Below are 26,841 nucleotides of genomic sequence, written 5' to 3'. Positions count from 1 at the left end.
CACGGTCTCCTCAGATCCACACGATCTAGAGCCACTGACCCCAAACCACATCCTCCTGCTAAAAACCCAACCCATCCTTCCCTCTGGCACCTTTCAGAAATCTGACCTTTATGCCAGGCGCCGCTGGAAACAGGTCCAGTACATGGCTGACCTCTTCTGGCACAGATGGACAAAGGAATACCTTGTACTGCTCCAGGAAAGGCAGACATGGTCTCAAGTGAAGGACAACTTGAAGACAGGAGATGTGGTCCTGGTGGTTGACCCAACTGCCCCACGGGGCTCATGGCCGTTAGGCAGGGTACTGGAGACCAAGCCTGATGGAGGAGGTCTGGTCCGTTCAGTCAAGCTCCAGACTAAAACTTCAGTCATTGAAAGGCCCATAACCAAGCTGTGTCGCATCCTGGAGGCTGAAGATTGACTGGCTATTCAGAGGCCAGACCGAAAGACATCTATAAGGGATGTAATGTATGTTTATGTTTATGTCCAGACTTGAGGCTTATTTGCGTGTGTCAGTGTGCCCCCCCTGTAGGTGGTGAGCGCTCCCGCATATAGGGGTGCATGCAACGCGCAGCATGGAGAAGGCGGATACAGCAGATACCGTCATTGACCTCAGCCTTAGTAGCAGGCACGGCCTCATGCCGAACATTTAAGAGTTTCTATTTGTTATATTTATTTTTGTGAATAAACGTGACCAAAGAGCAACAGTCGACTCATCTCTGGCTCAATGGATTAATGGATGGATTTATTGAGGAATGGAGACAATGTTGACATAAGGAGAAAGGCTGTGAGTCTGACAACTGAACCCGCACTCCGAACGTAGTACAAACAATTGAACATTGGGGTTATAGGAAAAAACAATATTTTGTTTTTGCCACTTCGGCCTCCTCTATTATGGTTCGAGCTGTGGTAGCTGCTGCCTCCACAGCTGCTTTCTGTCTCCGCCCTGCTTTACCGAACAATGTCAAGACTGCGAGTTCAGTATCTCTTTTTTCTTTTCGAACCTTACCTTGTCTTCCCGTCTTCTAGTGAGCCTTGTATGCCTCAACCAGAATGCGCATGTTTTGAATGAGTCCTTCATCAAAGCTTCCTGAAGACGGCCAAGGCTGTGGCAAGTCAGACCATCTCCGTGCCCAGCTTTTAGATACATCACCGATGCCCTTCAGTATTGGATAATCGCGTTTGAGTTGTTCCACCGGTGTGAGCATGGGCACATTAACACCTATTACAGATGGCATCTTGAAATCCTCACAAATTAATAAACTGTTAACAATTCAAACTATTAATAGACTTCTTAAGAATCCAATACTATAAAATGAAGCTTTATCAATTATGTAATTAATAAAGAAATGAACACTCAATCACTCACGGACATGGGACTCTTCTTGCTCTGACTAAACTTCCTCTCCAGATCTACTCTTGCTCAACTCAACCCTAGTCTTCAGCACAGGGAGCAATCGGTCCCATTTAAGCACTTTTAATTTTTACAAATTAAAAACCACAAAGCCTGGTTTGATGCAAGCTTAGGGTATTGTGCACCAGAGGACAATCCCCTCATTAACCGCTGTATGCCAGAAAATAATAAATTAAAATAAAAAAGATTTTGACGTAGACATCGAAATGTCCACACCACTTTGCCTGTCAGCAAGTTGAGTCCTACTGTCCGTCCACTCACAATCCACTCACTCCACACACACACAATATGCAAACGTAATATATGTATGAACGTCTATATCAATCTACTAAAGCAAACCCTTAAACCAATGCTTATTCTATCAAAAACCAAGACACCTCTAAACCAGATATCAAACAGACCACCAATCACTCTAGAACCAAAGCTCAACACCAAACCATCTACATCCATTTAACAATTTAACACCCTCAAAACCCCTTATATCCAGTATCAAGTAGAATTATTATATATATAATACTTATAATAATAAAAAGTTGAATAACTATAAATAATTAATCAAGTAATCAATAAAATATTGAAGAATTAATCAATTAATGAACTAACCATTTATCCTTAATATCAAATCAAGTAACCAAACCAATCAATCACCTTATCATAAAACACCAAGCCTCAAATGCATATCAACCACTCAAAACAATTAAATCAGGTGATCAGTCTAGTTCAATTAATGAGCATTAATCAGCAATTCAGGCTTACTTTTCAAGCAGGTGATGGATGGTTTTTGCAAAGAAGTCCCTCTAAGATGGATGGATGGTCTGGGATTGGTGACTGGTAAGGACAAAAACTTTTCCAGATATAACTGCAAACAGATTTACTCAAAGGGGAAAGAACAATTAATCACAGAGCAATGATAATTAAAAAATATATTTGCTATTAACAACCCATTATTCTAAAAATCAAAAGACTGTCATGTATGATAGTAAACACTAGATAGCAGCGCTAGACAACCTAATATATTATACCTGCGATATACTTATAACAACCACTAGTGGGCGACATTGGACAACAGAGGTGAGAAGGATGAAAGATTTCTTCATATCCCTAAAATAAAGCTAATGCTACACCGCTCCTCAATTTATGAAGATTGAAGGAGGGTTTCATTAATAAAAGTTATAATTGACTAGTGGATTGCTGCTAGGGTTTGAGTGCTGAGTAACCGATGTCTCGATCAGTGTCCACCTGGCCCAGATTCAGCATCCACTTATGAATTTATAAATTAATATTTAACCTAATCCAGTCGTCCCATACACCGCACGACCCACTGGATGAATTATCTGTCCCTTATTTCTAAAGACAGGAAAGAGAGAGAAATAAATGTGAAAGAAAGAGAGAGAGACAGATAGATAAGAGACAGTTGGGTGACTTCACTCTGTCCACACAAGACAGCACAACCCCCCTTAATAGGCCAGTGAATGCGTTTCACTGACTTTCACAGCTGTTTTATGAGGGCTAGGAATTTAGCTGCATGAACGGACATGCGGCCTCACCCATAGAGGACAATTAAACAGAAATACCAGCAAATCGTCTTTGCATTAACTCAACTTTCAAACATACAATGGATCCAACCAACAAACACACAACCTCAACTTTACTTAAAACACAAAACCGCAACACACGCTCTCCTCACGCTCTCCTCACGCTCTCCTCACGCTCTCCACACGCTCTCCTCACGCTCTCCACACGCTCTCCTCACGCTCTCCACACGCTCTCCTCACGCTCTCCTCACGCTCTCCTCACGCTCTCCACACGCTCTCCTCACGCTCTCCACACGCTCTCCACACGCTCTCCTCACGCTCTCCTCACGCTCTCCACACGCTCTCCACACGCTCTCCTTTCACTCTCCTTTCACACCGACAGCCCCTGTCTCCTCACACAAAAGATCAAAGGCTCCACACACGCAGCCACTTTTACACACGTGGAAGAGAGAACAAAGGAACTCCCCGCCCTCACACATTCATTCAGAAAGAAGAAATATCAACGAATAGTATCTACATTAAACTAATCTCAAATATACAATGGACCTACTAAACAATTACAAGAAACATGAAAGACAGAACGTAGCAGACAGCCAAACATACCAAACAAGACACACGCGGAACCTCCGGTTTAGCCGCGCACACACGGTACCTTACTTTTGACACTAATATGCAAACGTATGCATTTAATTTAACCGGCTTTCTTTATAGACATTGAACTTCACTATATAAGCTCAAGTCTTCACTAAACTTTGCGCAAACGTATGCGTCTTTTCAGACCTGCCCATAATAGACCACGCACCACCAAACGTGCGTTAGCTTTGAACAAATCTCGCACAAACTTGATGTGTCTTTATCAGTTTCTTGACCTAAACTTGACAAGTCAGCGCAAACTATGCGTCTTAATTAGCCTACACAATTTTAATCTATTCTCCTTATTTATTGGAAGTTCTTTATGGCAATAGCAATAAAAAAATTTGCAAGACAGTTTACCTCGAAAAAGACAAGCAGTCTCGTTTGTCTCTTGTCGTCCTCTGGCCGGTAGGTTCACAAGAGAATCCTTGGTCTTGCGTGTCTCTCGAGGGTCCTGACAAAAGGAGTGCTATTTCACCATCCCATCCCCGTCGCCAAAATGTGGTATCTTTCAATTCTTAACTTTTGGGCAAAAAGAAAGTACTTCAGGAGCAAAATGCAGTCAAATCAACAATTTATTGAGCACGCCACACAGGTCAAATCTTCGGCAATACTAAGGTTCTTTTACGAGGTAGCGAGCTTATATCTTGGCTTCAGGCCAAGTATCACATGAAAAACAAATTTGCATACAAGGGATGTACATTTAACACAGATCTGGTCAACTAGTCTTGTAATTGGTCAACAGGTCACTGAGCTCTGCCCCCCTCCGGACATGGGGGCAATCAAGGATTCTTCCTGTGTCCTGCTTAGATCACGTTTCAACTGTAGACGAGGTGTTATCTTTATTGACCCAGAGGACAAAGGAATGTTTACTCAGGACAGGGCCTCTGTTGTAATCTACATGTTAAGTTACTTATAATAACAGAGTTCTACCTAAAGTGAAGTTTATTCATTATTCTTAGTAAATTGATTACTACATGAGAGTAATACAAATGTATTGATGTAATACAGTATAATACAGTCTAAAAATATACTACACTGACAAGGCTGTAAAAGGGTCTATAATTAACAAATATGACCCACGCTCATTACATAACTTCTATAACATCCAGTGACAAAATATGTCATGGTACCTTGGTATGTCCACACCAAGGATTGAACTCACAACCTTCTCGGTGATAGGCAGTGCACTATCCACTTGGCCACAGCTAACCTGTGAAATCTGTGGACTCTTTTTGTTTTGATGTTCTGGGACCACTGCCTCTTGTGGTAGCAACATAGAACTGCAGGTCAACAACAACAAGAAAGAGGAAGGGAGCGACAAATAGGATTCCCTCTTCTTGGTGGTTGGCTTACAGCCAACACACAAAAATAGTCCAAGGGCCCTGGATGGTATCTCGTGATACGGACATGATTGCAGTATCAAACTGTATGTTGTTACCTCCGCCTTGAGAGAACGTGCTAAAAAGTAAAAATTTCACTGTGGAGTTAGAATACTACTTCCCACCGACCGCCACTGCTCACAGATGTTAGGTATGTTGACACAAATAATAGGAACATATATCTGTATCTACATGATATGTATCAACTTATTATTATTGGTCTAGAACAGATCAGACCTGAGAGTAACAGACTCTAGCTCCTTCGGAGTGTAGGGCAACATGTAAATAATGTAGTTTTCTTGTATATTATAGTGATTGTGTTTTGTTTTAGTTTTTTGTAAATTATGTACATAGTGTAAATCATGTATATAGTTTAATAAAAGTGCTGCTCCTGTTGGCATCACTGCAATGCTTGGCATGAGAAGTCATGTAATCTTCCCAGTGTGACGTATGCCACACACATTTCAATTTCTTTATTGGATTTTCAATCAAAGATACAAATCAATATCAAAATCCAACAGTAGCAAGAGTCACACAACGCAGTGCAAGATCACATTCACATAATGTAGTCCCAGCAGGGAGATCAAAGCTATTTATGGATATAGGTAACAGCGTCTTTTCCATATGAAATGACTGCCAATGATGGCAGACACAGAACACACACACACACACACACACACATACACACACACACACACACAAACATGCACAATGAATAAAAAATGTACAGATAACTAGGATGAGCATCCCATACAGTAGATGGAACACTCAACAACTAATTAGAATGCTGGGCTGTCATGATCAAAATTCTTCTATGACATCTAGAACAATTCTTCTATGACATCATAACAAAGACAGCTATAGATTCATACAGTAACATCACCCTGGAGTGCATTCACTATTGAATTTCCTGTGAACATTTCTGACTTTTCTGATGGCTTTTCAGCATTTAAAGCTTCTTATTGGAGTTGCTCTCTTAGTGGCGGTGATCAAGATTGATCCTTCAGACATCAAGGCCTTCAGAGATACCCTGATGTCTTCCATACTGCCTAAACAGTGGGCTGCCTCTCCACCTGGACCGCGTCACCCACGACTTCCACTTGACTTTGACCTCGCCTCCTTCACTGGTCTTCAAACTGTGACAGAGACAACCGACGCCCACCAGATGGAGACCAGCAGGTTCTGGGTCTGGGACTATATGGAGACCAGCAGGTTCTGGGTCTGGGACTATATGGAGACCAGCAGGTTCTGGGTCTGGGACCATATGGAGATCTGCAGATTCTGGGTCTGGGACCTGTTAGTTAAGACCTTAGGGAAAAAGACATCCAACGCCCACCAGAGGACCAGAGTATCCCTGGTCACTCCCATGATCAAAAGACCGACCAGGATCAGGGCTCTGGACAGTGGCACACAGTCCTGGGACCTCTCGGCTAAAATACTCTGCTGTGGGAGTTCTGGCCCTAGGAGCCACAATCTTCTGCCTTCTAGGAAGAATTGATTAGGGGCGGTCCTAAAGGTACACTGGGACACCATGGAAGGGACTGAGGATACAAGGGGTGCAGACTAGCGTTCGTTGGCGTTCTGACATATAATTCACCATAAAGTAAGATTCTAGTTCATCTGGAAAGGCTTTTTTAAATATTTAGCGTAGAACTATTTAGTCGCAGCACATACGTGTGTAGCCAAGCAACATAAACAATAACAATAGCAACCGTAAGTAGTTCCGCCTCCTGAATCCCCTCTGCGGATTGATCTACATGTTACGGTCAATGTGAGAAAACGGGGAATGTGAGCTTTTCCCGGTTATTGCGCACATCCCCGACCTCGCGGGGAATGTAGGAGGAACATGTGCGTGTCTCACATCTCCCGGGTAATGTGCACATTCCCCGACCTTGCGGGAGATGTGAGAAATTGGTTAGTATTTCTCACATCTCCCATACGGTCGGAGATTGTGCACATTAACCGGGAAATGCTTACAATTCCCGACCTTGCGGTAAATCTAGGAAAGCGCAACCGTATGCAAAACTTCTGCGCAGCCGGGTGGTGGGAGAGGGCTTATGTGACGCCTCGGAGGGTGTGCACCATAAGACGCACCCACGGTAGTTGGGCTAACGTTACTGGCGCACACCTGGGAGAGATTTTTCGTCTTTTCGTCTGTCTTTCGGCTAGCTAACGTGTAGGGTTCCTTTGGAGGTTCCCACCTTCCTGTTGTTGCAATGTTCCTTTTGCGTTTGTTAACTTGATCACCAGTGTAGGCCTATCCTCCTAATACTACTTACACTGTGTGCAGCATAGGCTATATTACTGTTCAAGGTCCCCACAGACTGTTATTACCTGTAGGGGAGGACCGGGACGAATGAAACACTTCTTGGTTTGATCAGATTTACACAGAAATTAATAAAGATGGAGATTACATTTTTTGATGACAAACAACTTGTACATGTCCTTTACTAACCTATTAGTTGTAAGTTTCGTTCTGTGGTGTAACAGTTCAATTCAAGACGGCCGAGAACAGAAGATGTGCATTGTTTCTCTTGTCCCTGCCGTGCGGGGCGAGTGAAACAGATGAGTGGGACGAGTGAAACAGTGAGATTGTTTTGCTTATTGTGTTGCGTAGCCTCGCGGCTTGTAGGCTAATTATCTTAACTTTCAACACATGTATAATTAGACCCAATTTAATGTTTCCATTAATGCAATTGATGCTATGTATTCGAAAACCATGGGCAAAATGTCAAGCGCCTCTCGTTCTAAGCGCACGAGCCCTCTCCCACCACCCGGCTGCGCAGAGGTTTTCCATACGGTTGGACTTTGCTAGATTTACCGCAAGGTCGGGAATTGTAAACATTTCCCGGTTAATGTGCACAATCCCCGACCTTGTGGGAGATGTGAGAAATACTAACCAATTTCTCCCATCTCCCGCAAGGTCGGGGAATGTGCACATTACCCGGGAGATGTGAGAAACGCACATGTTTCTCCTACAGTGCGCAATAACCGGGAAAAGCTCACATTCCCTGTTTTCTCACATTGACCGTAACATACATATCTACAACGGTCGCTTCAATACAAGTCAATGGATTTCATAAAATGATCAATAAAACCCTACAGGATTCATACTTTGCGGCGAATTTGATGTCAGAACACCAACGGACACCAATTACCCCCTCAGTGAGCTTCTTGTCTTTGAAATCGAGAGTTTAACATGTTTTTGAATGATTTTTCAAGGTGCCCACCCACATCCATTGTATGACCAAAACGGTGGTAGAGCAATTATCAGACTTTCTTAAAAGTGCTAGTTTTGTCAACGTTTTGATCTGAACCATTGTATATGATCATAAGTAACCTTAAAGCAGGGCTAAACATGCACTTTCCCTTTACTACTCCTTTAAGTTTCAAGACTTACAGTAGTAATTGTGTTCTCCCCTCCTCAGGTTAAAAACAGAGCAAACCAGGGACTGCGACCAGACAGAGGGAAAAGACAGAAGACTGCTAACAGAAACTTTTTGTATTTAGTAACTGATGTACATTTGTACATAGTTTAATAAAAGTGTCAACATGTATCTGTTATTGAGGTTTGATTGTACCCTAGGCCTACTGAATGGGCTCTGATAGCCCAGTGAGAAAGAGAGAGAGGGAGAGAGAGACCTCTGATAGCCCAGGGAGAAAGAGAGAGAGAGAGAGAGACCTCTAATAGCCCAGGGAGAAAGAGAGAGAGAGAGACCTCTGATAGCCCAGGGAGAAAGAGAGAGAGGGAGAGAGAGACCTCTGATAGCCCAGGGAGAAAGAGAGAGAGGGAGAGAGAGACCTCTGATAGCCCAGGGAGAAAGAGAGAGAGAGAGACCTCTGATAGCCCAGGGAGAAAGAGAGAGAGGGAGAGAGAGACCTCTGATAGCCCAGGGAGAAAGAGAGAGAGGGAGAGAGAGACCTCTGATAGCCCAGGGAGAAAGAGAGAGAGAGAGAGAGAGACCTCTGATAGTCCAGGGAGAAAGAGAGAGAGGGAGAGAGAGACCTCTGATAGCCCAGGGAGAAAGAGAGAGAGAGAGAGAGAGACCTCTGATAGTCCAGGGAGAAAGAGAGAGAGAGAGAGAGAGACCTCTGATAGTCCAGGGAGAAAGAGAGAGAGAGGGGGAGAGAGACCTCTGATAGCCCAGGGAGAAAGAGAGAGAGGGAGAGAGACCTCTGATAGCCCAGGAAGAAAGAGAGAGGGAGAGAGACCTCTGATAGCCCAGGGAGAAAGAGAGAGAGAGAGAGAGACCTCTGATAGCCCAGGGAGAAAGAGAGAGAGAGAGAGAGACCTCTGATAGCCCAGGGAGAAAGAGAGAGGGGGAGAGAGAGACCTCTGATAGCCCAGGAAGAAAGAGAGAGAGGGAGAGAGACCTCTGATAGCCCAGGGAGAAAGAGAGAGAGGGAGAGAGACCTCTGATAGCCCAGGGAGAAAGAGAGAGAGGGAGAGAGAGACCTCTGATAGCCCAGGGAGAAAGAGAGAGAGGGAGAGAGACCTCTGATAGCCCAGGGAGAAAGAGAGAGAGGGAGAGAGAGACCTCTGATAGCCCAGGGAGAAAGAGAGAGAGGGAGAGAGACCTCTGATAGCCCAGGGAGAAAGAGAGAGAGAGAGAGACCTCTGATAGCCCAGGGAGAAAGAGAGAGAGGGAGAGAGAGACCTCTGATAGCCCAGGGAGAAAGAGAGAGAGGGAGAGAGACCTCTGATAGCCCAGGGAGAAAGAGAGAGAGGGAGAGAGAGACCTCTGATAGCCCAGGAAGAAAGAGAGAGAGGGAGAGAGACCTCTGATAGCCCAGGGAGAAAGATAGAGAGAGAGAGAGACCTCTGATAGCCCAGGGAGAAAGAGAGAGGGAGAGAGAGACCTCTGATAGCCCAGGGAGAAAGAGAGAGGGGGAGAGAGAGACCTCTGATAGCCCAGGGAGAAAGAGAGAGAGGGAGAGAGAGACCTCTGATAGCCCAGGGAGAAAGAGAGAGAGGGAGAGAGAGACCTCTGATAGCCCAGGGAGAAAGAGAGAGAGAGAGAGACCTCTGATAGCCCAGGGAGAAAGAGAGAGAGAGGGGGAGAGAGACCTCTGATAGCCCAGGGAGAAAGAGAGAGGGAGAGAGAGAGACCTCTGATAGCCCAGGGAGAAAGAGAGAGGGAGAGAGAGACCTCTGATAGCCCAGGGAGAAAGAGAGAGAGGGGGAGAGAGACCTCTGATAGCCCAGGGAGAAAGAGAGAGAGGGGGAGAGAGACCTCTGATAGCCCAGTGAGAAAGAGAGAGAGAGGGAGACCTCTGATAGCCCAGGGAGAAAGAGAGAGAGGGGGAGAGAGACCTCTGATAGCCCAGGGAGAAAGAGAGAGAGGGAGAGAGAGACCTCTGATAGCCCAGGAAGAAAGAGAGAGAGAGGGAGGGAGAGACCTCTGATAGTCCAGGGAGAAAGAGAGAGGGAGAGGGAGAGAGACCTCTGATAGCCCAGGGAGAAAGAGAGAGGGAGAGAGAGACCTCTGATAGCCCAGGGAGAAAGAGAGAGAGGGAGAGAGAGACCTCTGATAGCCCAGGGAGAAAGAGAGAGAGAGAGAGACCTCTGATAGCCCAGGGAGAAAGAGAGAGGGAGAGAGACCTCTGATAGCCCAGGGAGAAAGAGAGAGAGGGAGAGAGAGACCTCTGATAGCCCAGGGAGAAAGAGAGAGAGAGACCTCTGATAGCCCAGGGAGAAAGAGAGAGAGGGAGAGAGACCTCTGATAGCCCAGGAAGAAAGAGAGAGAGAGGGGGAGAGAGACCTCTGATAGCCCAGGGAGAAAGAGAGAGAGGGGGAGAGAGACCTCTGATAGCCCAGGGAGGAAGAGAGAGAGGGAGAGAGAGACCTCTGATAGCCCAGGGAGAAAGAGAGAGAGAGAGAGAGACCTCTGATAGCCCAGGGAGAAAGAGAGAGAGAGGGAGAGAGAGACCTCTGATAGGCCAGGAAGAAAGAGAGAGGGGGAGAGAGAGACCTCTGATAGCCCAGGGAGAAAGAGAGAGAGGGAGAGAGACCTCTGATAGCCCAGGGAGAAAGAGAGAGAGGGAGAGAGAGACCTCTGATAGCCCAGTGAGAAAGAGAGAGGGAGAGAGAGACCTTTCCACTTTCTTATCTCTCAATCACCATCTGTTAATTTTTGTCCACTTACACATTCAACAACTGCACATACTGATGAAATGCATTCATGGTCAGAGGTCTGTGCTCTCCAAGCACCCTTTCTAGTTTTCTACTTTTTTCCCCGCAAACAATTACAGGGTCATTTTTTATAGGGTGCCATTTGGACTTCATAACTTGGGATAAAAAAAATGTTGAATTACCTACATTTTCATGTTCTATTCTATAAAGGACATATCTAACTTACTGGAAAAACATACTGGTCAAGCTAAGGCGCCAAAAGTATATTATATTTAGATATATTAACAACATGTGACACCCGAAATATGTCCACCCTGTTAAGGACATAGGCATAACTGTTTAAATATGTTTTCAATGCATGATTACTATTCAATTTTTATTTTTATATGCATTGTATGTCCCTCACTGTAATCATATTGTGTTTTACAACCAAAATATTTTTAAACAGCATATACTGTATTGAGAAACCAGGCCGGGTCACGCCTGGCTTATGTGTGTTGGCTGGCTTGTGTCTGTGCAGGACTGGTAGGTCTGATAAATAAAGATGGGTCTTGTCTCCTGGACACATCAGTTCCAATGCTTCCAATGCTAATCCAGCACAATAAGAGCGGGATAGCCAGTTAGCTCATGAGCTCACAACAACTAGCAGCAGCTTCCATAACATTAATGGTAGCGGTCAGTGGCTAAAGCAGTTACACTGATGATAACATAAAGTCACCCCCACCAGGAACCCCGGTCTCCTGGGTGGGAGTCCAATGCTCTCACCACTACTTTACTTGTGCAGTGGAGATCGGCGGATGGGTTTTGGTGTCCTTCTTCCAGTCCCTAGTGTGGGTTGGGGTTAGAATATGGGTTGGGGTTGGGACAGGATCTGATCTATAAGGCAGGGGGTAAAGGTTGGAGTGAAAGGATGAACGTGTGGAGGTTTGGGTTATAGTCCCATAAAGTCATCCCCACCGGGTCTTCAACCCCAGTCTCCAGGGTGGGAGTCCAATGCTCTCACCTACTCTACTTGTGCAGTGGAGATCGGCGGGTTGATTTTGGTGTCCTTCTTAATTTTGGTGTGCTGGGACTACTGCCTCTTGTGGTGCCAACAGAGAAATGCAGGCCAACATTGTCCGCAGTAACTGTGGGAGGGAGGGAGGGAGGGAGGGAGTGATAACCGGACGAACGCTATACTAGGTGCGCTGGCTTACAGCCACGCACAAAAAAGCATCAATACATTAAGCTCATTTCTCCATCACCACCTAAAGCTGTGCCAGTCAACAGTCAGTCTTATCACTGAAAATAAACCACATAGGCGTAGAGCGACTGGTGCATCACATCCTATACAAAAATGAATTACTATAGGATTTGAAGTGTCCTACTCCTATTGTAATGAGGACTGTGTTGTGCTTCAAAACCCAGCATTTGTTAAAATAGAGCGTGGGTCATATTTGTTCATTATAGACCCAGCTATGTATGCGCGGGCATTCTTGAAACAGAAGCAGGGGGAGACAGACGAGTTCAGAGGTATTTTAGTGCAAAAACTAGTATTTTATATACCATCAATATGTCTGGCTGTTGCGTCTACGGGGGTGTAGGCTACAAATCGGCGCTCTAGTGACAAACTTTATTCGTTTCAAGAGGAAACCGGCCTTTTCAGAAATGGAGTCGCCTGTGGCTAAGCATAGCCTACGGACTGGACTGAGGACATAATCAGAAATGCCCGCGTTTGCGGTGCCCATTTTATATCAGGTAAGTTATTTTCTGTCCCTATAGCGCCCTAAAATACAGCTTGTCGGTGGACACGCAACCGTATGCATTTCAGCTTGATCATATTGGCAATGTGTGTGAATTTGCTGCTATGTGAGAGATAAGGACCTGTTGCATGTCGTTGACAAGCTTCCCCTTATGGTGTCAGAACGATGGCTCATGAATGCGATGTTATTATGTTAAATACAGTAGCCCAGAGATGGTTAGCACTGGCAGGGCTGATTCAGTTTGATAAAAGGCGTTGTGGTGTTTGGGCACGAGTTGTCGTAGCCTAATGGACTTCGTTTTGGTGCGGAATTATAGTTGTTTACGTTTTGATAGGAACAATGAAATTGTCCCAAGTGTTGCAAATTATTGGTACCCCTACCAGTGACGATTGCTCCAGGGTTACACATACAAATCCAAATAAAACTTCATTTGAAAACTTGATCAAAAGCCATCGTTCTGACACCATAAGGGGAAGCCTGAAATCGACTTTCATGTAAGGGGGCTGGTTGGCTAGCTGACCCAAACGCAGGACCACGGACACAGACGGACAGTTCCAAGCCCAGAGGGCGGTTTAATATTAAAGCGGCAGTACAGAGGGCAAGGCAAAAGGGTAGTCAAGTTCAGGCAGGGGTCAATCGATCAACAAACAAAGTCCAGAAAACGTAATCCAAGCCGTGGTCGAGGTCCGGTGAGAATGGGTCGGGGAAGCCGTGTGTCAGTCCAGGAAAAGAACAGCAAACAAAACCGGAATGTGGAGGGGTGGAGAGTAGAATGAGTAAAGGGAAAAAAAACAACTATAACAACTACTATAACGGGAACTTCAGAAACCACAACTTGCCACAAGGAATCTTAGGGAAGAACTGGCGACGAACGTTGGGAAGACCGGGTTCTTATAGGGGAGGTGATTGGATGAGAAGTGGCAGCAGGTGAGCCGCGCCCTCGGAGCTAGTTAGCGGAACCGTGTTCAGGTGTGCGGGGGTGATTACGTCGGAGGGCGCGCAGAGCGCGCGCTGAAGTGGAAGGCCGTGGCGTGCGCGCTGCGGGAACGGTGGTGGGAGCTGGAGAATGCCAGGCGGAGGCGGAGCCGTAACAGGACCCCCCCCCATGCGGGAGCCACCGGGCGACCTACCCGGGGCATCCGGGAACTCCCGGTAGAAGTCTCGGAGGAGAGCTGGGGACATGATGCGGGAGCGGGGCTCCCACGACCGCTCCTCCGGATCGAAGCCCTCCCAGTCCACCAGGTAAACATACCCCCGGCCCTGGCGACGGACCTTCAACAGCCTCCTCACAGACCACTGCGGGTGGCCGTCAACCAGTTGAGGAGCCGGGGGAGCCGCCGCCGGGGGCACGAGGGGGCTGGTGACGTGGGGCTTGATCCGGGAGACGTGGAAGACCGGGTGGACACGCCGCAGGGAGGAGGGCAGGTCCAGCCGGACCGCGACAGGGTTGATGACCCGGCCGATAGGGTAGGGACCGATGAAGCGGGCCGACAGCTTCCCGGAGTCGGTGTTGAGAGGCAGGTCGGCGGTGGAGAGCCAGACCCACTGACCGACCTTGTACTCCGGGGCCGGGGTGCGTCGACGGTTGGCCCCGCGGCTGGCGCGCTCAGCGGCCCGGAGCAGCGCCGAGCGTGCGGACCTCCAGACCCTCCGACAGCGGTGGAGATGGGCCTGGACGGACGGGACCGCCACCTCGACCTCCTGGAGCGGGAACAGGGGTGGCTGGAACCCCAGGGAGCACTCGAAGGGCGACCTGCCGGTGAAGGAGTTGACCATGGCGTTCAACGAGTACTCAACCCAGGGTAGGTCCCGGCTCCAGGAGGACGGGTGGAGGGAAGATACACACCTGAGGGCTGCCTCCATACACTGGTTGGCCCTCTCCGCCTGCCCGTTGGTCTGGGGATGGTACCCAGACGATAGGCTGACCGTGGCCCCAAGTCCCTTACAGAAGGCCCGCCACACCCCTAAAGTGAACTGGGAACCACGGTCAGACACAATGTCCAGGGGAAGGCCATGGAGGCGGAAGACGTGCTGCTCCAGCAGCCCAGCCGTCTCTGCCGAGGTGGGAAGCTTGGGGAGAGCCACGAGGTGCACCGACTTCGAAAACCGGTCCACTACGGTCAGGACGACGGTGTTACCATGGGACGGAGGGAGACCGGTGACGAAGTCGAGTGCGATGTGGCTCCAGGGACGGCTGGGCACAGGGAGGGGACGCAGCAGGCCCGCTGGCGGTTGGTGGGAGGTCTTGCTCTTGGCGCAGACCGGACAGGCGGCGACGTACTCCCGAACGTCCGCCGCCATGGAGGCCCACCAGAACCGCCGGCGCAGGAAGGAGAGGGTCCGGTGCGTCCCTGGGTGGCAGGCGAACCTGCTGCCGTGGCCCCACCCCATCACTTGGGTCCGCACGCTGTCCGGGACGTACAGCCGGTTGGGGGGTCCCCCTCGGGGACAGGGTTGGACGCGCTGAGCCCTCCTGACCACTGCCTCGACATTCATGATGATGGCCCCGATGATCCGAGACGAGGGGACGATGGTCCCCGGAGGCTCGGGGACCTCCTCAGAGTCGTGAATGCGAGACAGTGCATCGGCCTTGATGTTCTTCGACCCCGGGCGGTAGGTGAGGTGGAAGTCGAACCGCCCGAGGTACTGGGCCCAGCGCGCCTGTCGGGGAGTCAACCGCCTGGCCGACCTGATGTACATCAGGTTCTTGTGGTCGGTCCAGACGGTGATGGGATTCTCTGCGCCCTCCAGCCAGTGCCGCCACTCCTCGAACGCCTCCACAACAGCCAGCAGCTCTCGGTTGCCGATGTCGTAGTTGGCCTCCGCAGGGGTGTAACGACGGGAGAAGAAGGCACAGGGGTGCATCTTGCCGTCCGCTGCTGACTGCTGTGAAAGGACTCCGCCGACCCCGGTGTCGGAGGCGTCCACCTCCACGATGAAGGGCCTGGACGGGTCCGGCTGGACGAGGACGGGTGCAGAGGTGAAACGCCCCTTGAGGCCGGCGAAGGCGGCACTGGCCTCAGGTGTCCAGATGAAGGGACGCAGAGGGGAGGTGAGAGCCGTGAGGGGAGCGGCAACCCGACTGTAGTCCCGGATGAAACGCCTGTAGAAATTGGCGAACCCAAGGAACCCCCTCAGCGCCTTCCGGGAGGAGGGCTGGCCCCACTCGACGACAGCCTGGATCTTCTTAGGGTCAGGCCGAGTCTGTCCACCCTCCACGATGAGTCCCAGGAACTCCACAGAGGGAGTGTGGAAGGTGCACTTCTCGGCCTTGATGAAGAGGCGATTCTCCAGGAGACGCTGGATGACGAGGCGGACGTGCTGGACGTGTTCCACAGCGCTCCTGGAGAACACCAGGATGTCGTCGAGGTAGAGCACAACGAAGATGTCCCGGAGCACGTCATTCATCACCTCCTGGAAGACGGAGGGGGCGTTGGTGAGGCCAAACGGCATGACCAGGTACTCATAATGGCCTCTCGGGGTCTTGAACGCGGTCTTCCACTCATCCCCCTCACGAATGAGGTGGTACGCACTCCGCAGGTCCAGTTTGGTGAAGATGGTCGCCTTTTGGAGGGGTTCGAAGTTCGCACTCATGAGGGGGAGAGGATACCTGTTCCTGATGGTGATCTCGTTCAGCTGCCTATAATCGATGCATGGCCTCAGGTCTCCTCCTTTCTTCTTCACGAAGAAGAACCCCGCTGCCACCGGGGAACGTGAAGGACGGATGAGACCCTCAGCCAAGCAATCGTTGAGGTAGCTGTCCATGGCCGCCCTCTCAGGAAGGGAGAGGCTCCAAAGGCGGCTCGCGGGGAGTTGTGCACCGGAGTGGAGCTCGATGGCGCAGTCGTAGGGCCGGTTAGGAGGGAGAGAGCGGGCCCGGTCCCTACTGAACGCCTCTCCCAGGTCGTGGTACACCTCCGGCACGGTGGAGAGATCCGGGGGTGCAGGGGTCGGACGGGCAGAGAGTGAGGGCGTCTGGGCGGCACGCAGGCACCGGGCATAACAGGCCGTGCTCCAGCTGAGTATACGTCCGGTGCCGTAATTGATGTGGGGGACGTGTTGCTCGAGCCATGGCCGGCCCAGGATGAGGGGAGTCAGAGGGGAACGGAGAACGTAGAGGCGGATCTCCTCCACGTGGTTGCCCGAACTGGTCAGGGTAATGGGCACCGTCTGTTCCACGACCGGACCCAGGCTGTGGCCATCCAGAGCCGTGACGGTGAGGGGTTTCTCCAGGCGGGTGAGGGGAAAAGCCGCCCCCCTGGCCAGGTCCGCATCGATGAAATTACCATCCGCTCCTGAATCGATGAGCGCACCGATGGTATGAGTGCGCCCATGCCAGGAGAGGGTGACGTCGAACCTGACCGGAGGGAGGGGCGAGGGAGACTGCGAGACATGGCTCACCAGGAGGCCCCACTCCCCTGATGAGCCAAGGCTTTTGGGCGGATGGGACAGTCCTCTACCCTGTGGCCCTCCTGGGCACAGTAAAAACAGAGCCCCTGGACTCGCCGGCGGTGCCTCTCCTCAGGCGGGCCCTGTTCACCTGCATGGGCTCCTCCCGGTCGGAGGCAGTGGAGGATGCCGCGGTTGGGGGCGTGCCAGGCTCCCGGGAGCGTGGGTAGGTGAACAGAGCCCGGGTGGGAGGACGACTGGCTCGGCAGGGGGTACGGCCGGTGGGCTCCGCCCGACGAGCGTGCCGAAGTTCGGCCAGACGGTGGTCGATGTTGACCGCCAGGCGGACGAGCTGGTCCAGGGTAGCGGGGTGATCCCTGACCGCCAATTCGTCCTTGAGGACCTCCGACAGCCCCTCCCGAAAGGCCACCTGGAGGGCCTGGTCGTTAAAACCACTGTCAGCGGCCAGGATACGGAAGTCGATGGCGTATTCCGAGACACTGCGAGCCCCCTGGCGGATGTGGTGGAGTCGGCCGGCAGCGTGGAGTGCCCGGGTGAGGTGGTCGAAAACGGACCTGAACTCGGCACAAAAGTCACCGTAGGAGTCCATACAGGGAGCACCGACCTCCCACGCCGCCATGAACCAGGAGAAGGGCTTGCCAGTGAGGAGACTGGCAACGTACCTGATCCTGGAGACGTCTTTCACGTCTTTGGAGTTCAGCCAGCGAAGCATCCGACGCAGCGACCTGGCGGGTAAGGTCCCCGATCTGCTGGCCGAGGGACCGCACGGCAGCGTCAGCATTTCCCAGGGACTCCTCATGTTTCCTCAGCCAGGTCCCTTGCTGGGCTAGGACCGCTCCCTGCTGGGCTACCGCCTGGGACAGGGCATCCGGGTCCGCTGGGTCAGCGTTCATGGCCAGTTCTTCTGTAAGGGGGCTGGTTGGCTAGCTGACCCAAACGCAGGACCACGGACACAGACGGACAGTTCCAAGCCCAGAGGGCGGTTTAATACAATAGTGGCGGTACAGAGGGCAAGGCAAAGGGTAGTCAAGTTCAGGCAGGGGTCAATCGATCAACAAACAATGTCCAGAAAACGTAATCCAAGCCGAGGTCCGGGGAGAATGGGTCGGGGAAGCCGTGTGTCAGTCCAGGGAAAGAGCAGCAAACAAACCGGAATCTGGAGGAGTGGAGAGTAGAATGAGTAACACGGAAAAAAACAACTATAATAACTACTAGCACGGGAACTTAGAAAACCACAACTTGCCACAAGGAATCTTAGGGAAGAACTGGCGACGAACGTTGGGAAGACCGGGTTCTTATAGGGGAGGTGATTGGATGAATAGTGGCAGCAGGTGAGCCGCGCCCTCGGAGCTCGTTAGCGGAACCGTGTTCAGGTGTGCGGGGGTGATTACGTCGGAGGGCGCGCAGAGCGAGCGCTGAAGTGGAAGGCCGTGGCGTGCGCGCTTCGGGAACGGTGGTGGGAGCTGGAGAGCGCCCAGGCGGAGGCGGAGCCGTAACAGTTCGGCTCCTAAAGAAATCTTCAGCAAGCCAAAGGGGATTCAGCAAAGTCATCTTGCCTGTGGGGCTTCGCTCCACTCATAGAACTAGGGTTACAAGTCGTAACCATCGTTCTATATCGTGGAGCTCCGCCCCACAGGCTTCGCTCCTAGTGGCATAGGCGGAGCACAACGAACCGCACAATGTACTCTTGCTGGACCCATTCCTGCAACATAGGTCAGCCTGGCCCATCAAAGTTTTGATGGCCTGGCCCATCAAAAAACTTCTGACCAAGGGGTGTGCGAAGACCGTAGTCCTCGCGAAGCCCTCGTGACAGGCGGAGATAGCAGAGGCATACACTCGGATAGTAGACGACGCTAGCCCGCTTTCATGATCCAGAAGGTGCTGAAGGAACTCGAGAATAGCCTCCACAGAGCAGCACTCGGGGAGCAAATCTCTCTCTTCGCACCAGCGTGCAAAGGCCGTCCACTTGCTAGAATAAAGCTTAGCAGTGGAGCTAGCATGGGCGCTCTGGATAGTACTGATTACGGCTGGAGACAGTCCTCTGCGGGACAGTCTCTGCCGCTCAGCCGCCAGGCCACCAATGGCTTGCCCAGTACCGGGGGACAACGCGTTCGGCCACAGCGGAATGGGCCATGGCTGTTCCGATGCCATCGCCGCCACTTCCGCGTACCATCTGGCTGTGGGGAGAGCCGGTGCTATCAGAATCACTGAGGCCCCCTCTGCCCGCACCCTGGCCAACAGCGGCAGAATGAGGGCTGTTGGAGGGAAGGCGTATAAGAGAACCCCCGGCCACGGAGCATGAGCGAGAGCGTCCGTTCCTAGCGGGGGGTTGTCCTGAGGAGCTAGGGAGTACCAGAGGGGACACTTCGCGTTCTCTCTCGACGCGAACAGGTCCACCTCCGCCCTCCCGAAGCGGGCCCACAGAAGTTTCACAATCTGGGGGTGCAAGCTCCAATCGTCCCGTCGAGGGCCGCCTCGAGACCTCAGGTCGGCCCCGACATTCAGACGCCCAGCTATGTGAAGGGCTTTCAAGTACTTGAGGTTGGCCACTGCCCACACCCACAGGTCCACGGACAGGAGGTGAAGTGACTGAGAGCGAACACCACCCTGGCGATTGATATAGGACACCGTCGTCTGGTTGTCTGACCTCACTAGCACATGGCGGCTGCGCACCAGCTGTGCGAAGTGACGCAGAACCAGCAACACGGTCTCTAACTCCAGGAGGTTGATGTGGCGCCACTCTCCCGCGGCCCACACACCCCCGACGGCCTGGGACTCGCAAGTCACCTCCCCACCCATCGAGGGAAGCGTCTGTGAACACCACGATGTAATTTGACACTCGGCCCAGTGGAACCCCGCGAGCGACGACGCGCCGGTCTATCCAATAAGCCAGACCCGTCGACAGTGACAGGGGTAACTGCACATGCCAACGTTTGTGATGCACAGGATGCAGACGAAGCTGGGCGAACCATCTCTGAAACGGTCGCATGTAAAGCAGGCAGAGGGGGACCACCACATGAGCTGCTACCATGAGACCGAGCAGACGCATGACCGAATGCGCTGAGACCGACGCTAATGGGCGAGCCCTCCGGAGAGAAATCTCCAGGGCTTCCCTCCTTGGCACGGAAAGAGACGCTGACATGGCTATCGTGTCCAGGTTGAGACCTAAATAGGTCACCTGGCGTGAGGGCCATGGAGAGCTCTTTTCCCAATTGATGGCAAATCCAAGGCGAGTGAAATGGCTCACTAGACATGCGGTATGTACCATCGCCAGCCGTGCGGACGGCGCTAACACCATCAGGTCGTCGAGGTAGGCTAGTACTCTTGACACCCTGTCTGCGCAGCGGCGCAAGAGCTGTGTCCAGACATTTAGTGAATGTGCGCGGTGCTAGAGCATAACCGAACGGGAGTCTGGTATACTTGTAAGCCACTCCCTGAAAGGCGAACCTCAGGAACCGTCTGTGCCAAGGCACGATAGGAACGTGAAAGTAAGCATCCTTCAGGTCTATGCTGGTGCAGAAGTCGCCAGGGAGAAACATCTCCAGTAATTGACGCACGGTCAGCATGCGGAATTTCAGTTTGGAGACTGACTTGTTGAAGAGGCTCAGGTCCAAAACTGGCCGCACACCGCCCGTCTTTTTGGGCACGAGGAAGTAGCGGGAATAATAACCCGTATTCCTCTGCTCCGGAGGGACAACGGTAATTGCCCCTTTGCTCAATAGCTCTGTGATCTCTCCCGTGAGAGCCAAGGCCTGGGTAGGGGACAAGACCGCAGTCTCCACCACGCCCCGGAAAGGAGGCGGGGGACAGCGGAACTGGATGGAGTATCCCTCCCTCAGAACTCGACTGAGCCAGCTGGATGGGGAGCATAACGCCATCCAGGTGGGGAAGTGGTCTGAGAGAGGCTGGGCTGAAAACCTTGGTATGTGGGAGAGGAATTGGGTATATTCCTCCTCGACCCTGACCGCCCCCGTAAAAGTGAAATGAATCAGAATCACGGGCCATGGGGGGTCGCCCCAGAAAGGGCTCCGGAGAAACCACAGGAGTCCCAGAAGTCCCCACCTGGTTATCAGCCTGCTGAAAACGCGCCGCATCAGACATCAAGGTGGAAGAGCTCCGCGCGTTATGCCTTACGAGAGGCCGTTTCCCCCTCCCTCTCTCCCGCGAAACCCGCAGGTTGACTGGAGAGGGGCCGGCGCGTGCAGCGAATATGAGCTGGGCACCGAGGGGTTAAAAGCTAACGAGCAAGCCCCCCCAGGTGAAAACCCGGCTGTACCCCTGAGATCGGTAGCCGGTTGCGAGGAAATCAAGCCCTCTACACTGGGCGAAAACCACCGCGAAACCGGTACTGACACGTCTCTCGAAAAGGCTGGCTGAATCGCGCTGGGGTTTTTAGCCTTACTAGGCGAACAGCCAACACTGCCAGATACCGTTTGAGACAGACTGCGAGCGCCCCTTGTATTTAGCAGATAAGCAAACAGAGGGGACAAAGCTCTTTGCATTGACCAGCGAGTGCCTTCGATGACAGGCAACACTGTCATTATTAGTGGGTGTGTTATTTGACGTGCACCCAGATGCAGACACGCTGGCCGAGCGGTGACGTGCTGAACTGTCATGAACAGGCATGTCACACTCAGGTCTCATTGACAGAAACACACGAGCCCTATGCTCTGTGTGACCCTTAGCACAAGCGGAGCTAGACACATTCACAAAGCTAGCCGCCGACTTGTTCCCCTGAACGGGGAAGGGCACTCTCGCAGGGCCGCTACCGAAAAGAAAGTGTTGAAACTCACACCGGGTAGCTCCGCTCGGGGCAGTGCAAATGTGAACCCCGAGCTAGCGAGTGCAGGCTCTCTCATGGGGCCCACCGATGGCGTGGTGTATGTCGCCGGCTTGTGGTCATACGAGGAACTGCGCGACCATGAAACATGCGCAGTTTTCGTAACGCCCCCCGGAAGAAACTGAGGCAACAACAAGCCCCCAGGATTATTTGTAATAATTTCCGGTGACTTTTGTACTTGCGCAATTGTGCTTTTCTGTCCTACGCGTGTCCACAAACAAGTTCACGTTTATGTGAAATGCAATGAAATGAAAACCGGCTTGCATATTAACCTGTTTTTGTCAAATATATCCATTGGATACATAATTTTTTATCCAGGCATCTTAGTTTTAACAGGTTAATTATAGCTGAACATGTTTCGTTTGCTAGTAGATGGTATTCATTCAGGTCGCGATAACTTTATTGCAGCCAGGCTAAATTCCTCCAGGGAGCCAGTGACAGGCGAGTTGAAAAGCTTCACTCCCCGCCAGCAGGAGCTTTGGCCGCTGCTACCGCATCTCGGATAACCCGCTGAGTTCGTGGCTGCTATTTCACATTCGCCCTTGATCAATCCCAAAAGGAGCCGAACTGACGGTATGACAGGCTATTTATACCCTGGGGTCGCGGGTTTTCTGGCAAGGCACCGGTTTACTCCCATTGGTCGAGGTGCGTGCATAGTAAAAAAAAAATGTTCAGTGCGCGTAGCTCGCTACGATTGGTCAAGCCACTAAGAGCGAAGCCTGTGGGGCGGAGCTCCACGATATAGAACTGCTTTAGCCACTGACTGCTACCATTATGGAAGCTGCTGATAGTTGTTGTGAGCTCATGAGCTAACTGGCTATCCCGCTCTTGTTGTTGTCTATTGTGCTGGATTAGCATTTGAAGCGTTGGAACTGATGTGTCCAGGCGACAAGACCTATCTTAATTTATCAGACATTATTTCATGTCATTTCCATTCCGTCCTACCAGTCCTGAACAGAAACAAGCCAGCCACGCACATAAGCCAGGCTTGACCTGGCCTGGTTAGTGATGTCCTGGTTTGCATTGTGTGTGCTACTGGCTGGTATTTTGGTTAATTTTGTTCCCTCCGTTATGTTTGCCTTTTTGTTGTAATCAGTTGTAGCTGCACTAGTCTTTGTTTGATGTGTTTGTCGTAGTTAGTTGTCCCTGTACAGTGCACAGGAGTTTTATGTTCGTTGGTCACGTGTTAAGTTAATGGTTAACAGTTAACTTGTAGTGTTATGAGTTATTTGCCCGGTGGAGGGGGGAACAGGCAAGCCACTCCGGCGTTTACATTCCCAACACGTAGGTGACTTCCTGTCAGAACATCAGGTTAGGAGCGTGTGTCCCCCCATGTATGTTTTATAGTCATGCTGGTCATCACTCAGCTGGCTATTAGATAGGGAAGTCTTTTTGTTTGGTCAGGCAGGTAGGTTTAGGTAGGGATCTTTATTGATTTTGATTCATGACACCGTTCTTAATTCCGCCTGTTCCCTGTGGGCTATTATTATTTTTGTTAATAAATTCACTGTTTGTTATTCCTTATATTTGCCTCTTGCCCATTGTGTTCACTCCACACCTCCACCAGTACATCACGCCCTCTAGGGGAAATAACAACGGCAATCCGGTCAAACGGCACGTCGATGACCGGCAGCGGGATCAACGGGTTGCGGTAGTGGGGCTGGGGAGCGGTCAGCTGACAGGTCTCCCACCGTTGGCAACGGCGGGTTAGACGGTCTAGCTGGGTCACCTGGCGGCATACTGGTCCGCGTAGGTCGATATCCCAGGAGTGCCGTAGCTGGGCTCGGGCCTGAGGGTTCACCCCGTACTGGGCCAAGATGGCGGTCTCCAGGGTGTGGTAGTCCGCCGCTTCCTCTTCACCCAGGTCATGACGAGCCCTCTGTGCTTCTCCGGTGAGGACCGGGGCCAGGATGGTGGCCCACTCTCCCCGGGCCCAGTGCTCACGGCCCGCCGTCCTGTCCAGTAACTCCAGCCAGGCCTTCATATCGTCCTCCGGTCCTAGCCTGGGGAGCAGCTGGGTCGGGGGGGTTCTGGGTGGGGGAGCCGGTTGAGTCCATCCTGTAACTGCGCCTGGGCCTGCAGCAGGGGGGTCACAGCGTTCTCCAGAGCGCTCATCTCTGTCAGGGTTGTGCTGGACTCCTGCAGGACTCACGCTGCCCACCTCCTCCACCACCTGTGGGACACCGAGGGGGAAAGCAGGGTGGAGTTCAGCACTGAGGTGGAGTCAGGGGGGTGCAGGGTGGAGTACAGCACTGAGGTGGAGTCAGGGGGGGTGCAGGGTGGAGTACAGCACTGAGATGGAGTCAGGGGGGTGCAGGGTGGAGTTCAGCACTGAGGTGGAGTCAGGGGGGGGTGCAGGGTGGAGTTCAGCACTGAGGTGGAGTCAGGGGGGGTGCAGGGTGGAGTTCAGCACTGAGGTGGAGTCGGGGAGCAGGTTAGCGCCGGGATTCGTTTCTTTCAAAACCGAGATATCAAACAAATGAAAAAACTCAAAACCAGGAATGTGGGACAGCCAAGGTTATGTTGTACTATTCACTCCCCTTATATGAACTCTGTAGAGAAGTCCTGTCACTTTTAAACTGGATCATGGCTCCATGGAAATGATGGCTCCATCTGAATTTTACTTTCAGTTTCCATTACCAACCTGTGTAACTCTGTCCACCCTAGATACTACTGACGATCTACACTGATCTTAATTCCCATTGGCTCAGCCCCCGCAGAGAACTATTATTTGTTGACGCGAGGGAAGTCGAGCTCTTTTGCGACCAGCGGTTCTGAGAGCTGAGAACATCGCGAACTACAGTAATCAAGTAGCCTAGTCGATGTAGATGTTGTTTTAAGATATATCCAACGACCAAATTAAACATGAAGTTGATCATCTCGCTTCTTCTGGGAATGTCTGGAGCGTATGCTGGTCAGTAGCCTAAATGAAAGTTTTACTGTTGGTCATTTTTATGTTACGGTATTTATTTTCACTTTCAATGTGAAAGTGAAATAGTTAAAGTACTGTAACTGTCACGTCAAATACATTGTGATCGTTGTGAATGTGATGTTTTTGATCCCAATCTGGGTCTGTTTTAGATGAATCGGCGGGTTCGGGTGGGATGGTGACCTATAGAGCACCTATAGAGCACCTGTAGAGCACCTATAGAGCACCTATAGAGCACCTATAGAGCACCTATAGAGCACCTATAGAGCACCTATAGAGCACGTTGCTGCGACGTCCCGCAGACGGACTGTGTCAGTAGGGTTCGCCTCTTCTGTGGACTTCCACCCTCTGCGCTATTCTCTCTGGAAAGATCCATGCCTTCAGACCACTCCACATAATGGGATCTCTATCTACTTGAATTTAAGGGCTTACATCCATATAGTGCAATATACAGCCTATTGACTGCGTTGGTTCTATTATGAGGGACCTTTTTAGTTCTGGTTGATGATCTGGGTTTTCTTATATCGGTGTTCAACCGAATTGGTCTTCAGCGGGCCGCTGGCTGCCCTCCCGTGATCTGCTAGCTGGGGACTGGATAGGCTACTCTGCTATCTGAACTATTTATGGACTTGCACATGACTGTTGTTGTTGCTTTTTGGTACAAAAACAACTTGAGTAGCCAGACCAGATTTGTTGTCTTTTACACTTGTGTTTAAAGCTATGTTCACTAGCCTACAACATGGCTGTCCCAGTTCTGCCTGGTAACTAGTTACACCTTGGTAGGAAGAGACTCACCTACAGAACCAATCAGAGGACAGCAGGAACTTTCTTTTTTAGAGGATTAGGTGATGGTTCAGTGATGGTTTTAACATTGTATAAGACATTCCTATCAGGAATGACCACATTAGAACCTGAGAGGTTTGGGACAGGCCTATGCTGCTAAAGTCTGATCTCTCACTAGACACACCCAGGACATGAACTCAGACAGAGGAACATTGTTTCAGTGTGATATTCAGGTTCATATTTCTGGTGGTTGAGCGTGAGGATATAAGCAGGGCTACACATCATTAGAGCTTGTGTGATGATAGCAGAAATATGATGGGATGCAAAGTGCAGGTGACCTGTTGAATGTATTCCTAGTTATAGCCAGTAGATGGCATCATTATACCAGACTCAGTATCCCTCATCATCATCATCATCATCATACTCTGATGGAAGGCCATGGTGCATTAGTACAGGTGGATGTTCAGATGATACTGTATGGTAACCCTGGTAACCCATAATGTCATTTTGGAATAAGCGCAGTGTTGCCTTCTGTAGCTACAGTGATACAGTAATCAGCTACAGTGGTACAGTAGTCTCTCTATGTAATCATCAGTGGTACAGTAGGCTCTCTCTATGTAATCATCAGTGGAACAGTAGGCTCTCTCTATGTAATCAGCTACAGTGGTACAGTAGGCTCTCTCTATGTAATCATCAGTGGTACAGTAGGCTCTCTATGTAATCATCAGTGGTACAGTAGGCTATCTATATGTAATCATCAGTGGTACAGTAGGCTCTCTATGTAATTAGCTATAGTGGTACAGTAGGCTCTCTATGTAATTAGCTATAGTGGTACAGTAGGCTCTCTCTATGTAATCATCAGTGGTACAGTAGGCTCTCTATGTAATCATCAGTGGAACAGTAGGCTCTCTCTATGTAATCATCAGTGGTACAGTAGGCTCTCTCTATGTAATCATCAGTGGTACAGTAGGCTCTCTCTATGTAATCATCAGTGGTACAGTAGGCTCTCTATGGGGGGGGGCTACATATCTCAGTGGTCTTAA

At 50.7% G+C, this 26,841-nt stretch overlaps 2 protein-coding genes across 6 annotated transcripts in view; both read left to right on the top strand.

Annotated features, from left to right (window-relative positions):
* The window catches only part of LOC311326379 (major histocompatibility complex class I-related gene protein-like), a 356,702-nt gene that overhangs the window by 293,730 nt on the left and 36,131 nt on the right, over positions 1 to 26,841 (top strand). The window lies entirely within an intron of this gene.
* LOC311326381 (major histocompatibility complex class I-related gene protein-like) overlaps positions 24,865 to 26,841 on the top strand; it is a 38,147-nt gene continuing 36,170 nt past the window's right edge. For all 3 annotated transcript variants that reach the window (XM_084459272.1, XM_084459273.1, XM_084459271.1), the window contains exon 1: positions 24,865 to 25,000. In XM_084459272.1, the coding sequence (XP_084315398.1) occupies positions 24,952 to 25,000 (49 nt within the window). In that variant the 5' untranslated portion in view covers positions 24,865 to 24,951. The remainder of the gene's footprint in view (positions 25,001 to 26,841) is intronic.

The sequence above is a fragment of the Borostomias antarcticus genome, assembly GCF_949987555.1.
Source record: "Borostomias antarcticus genome assembly, chromosome: 27".
NCBI lineage: Eukaryota > Metazoa > Chordata > Actinopteri > Stomiiformes > Stomiidae > Borostomias > Borostomias antarcticus.
This window is presented reverse-complemented; position numbering and strand designations above follow the sequence as displayed.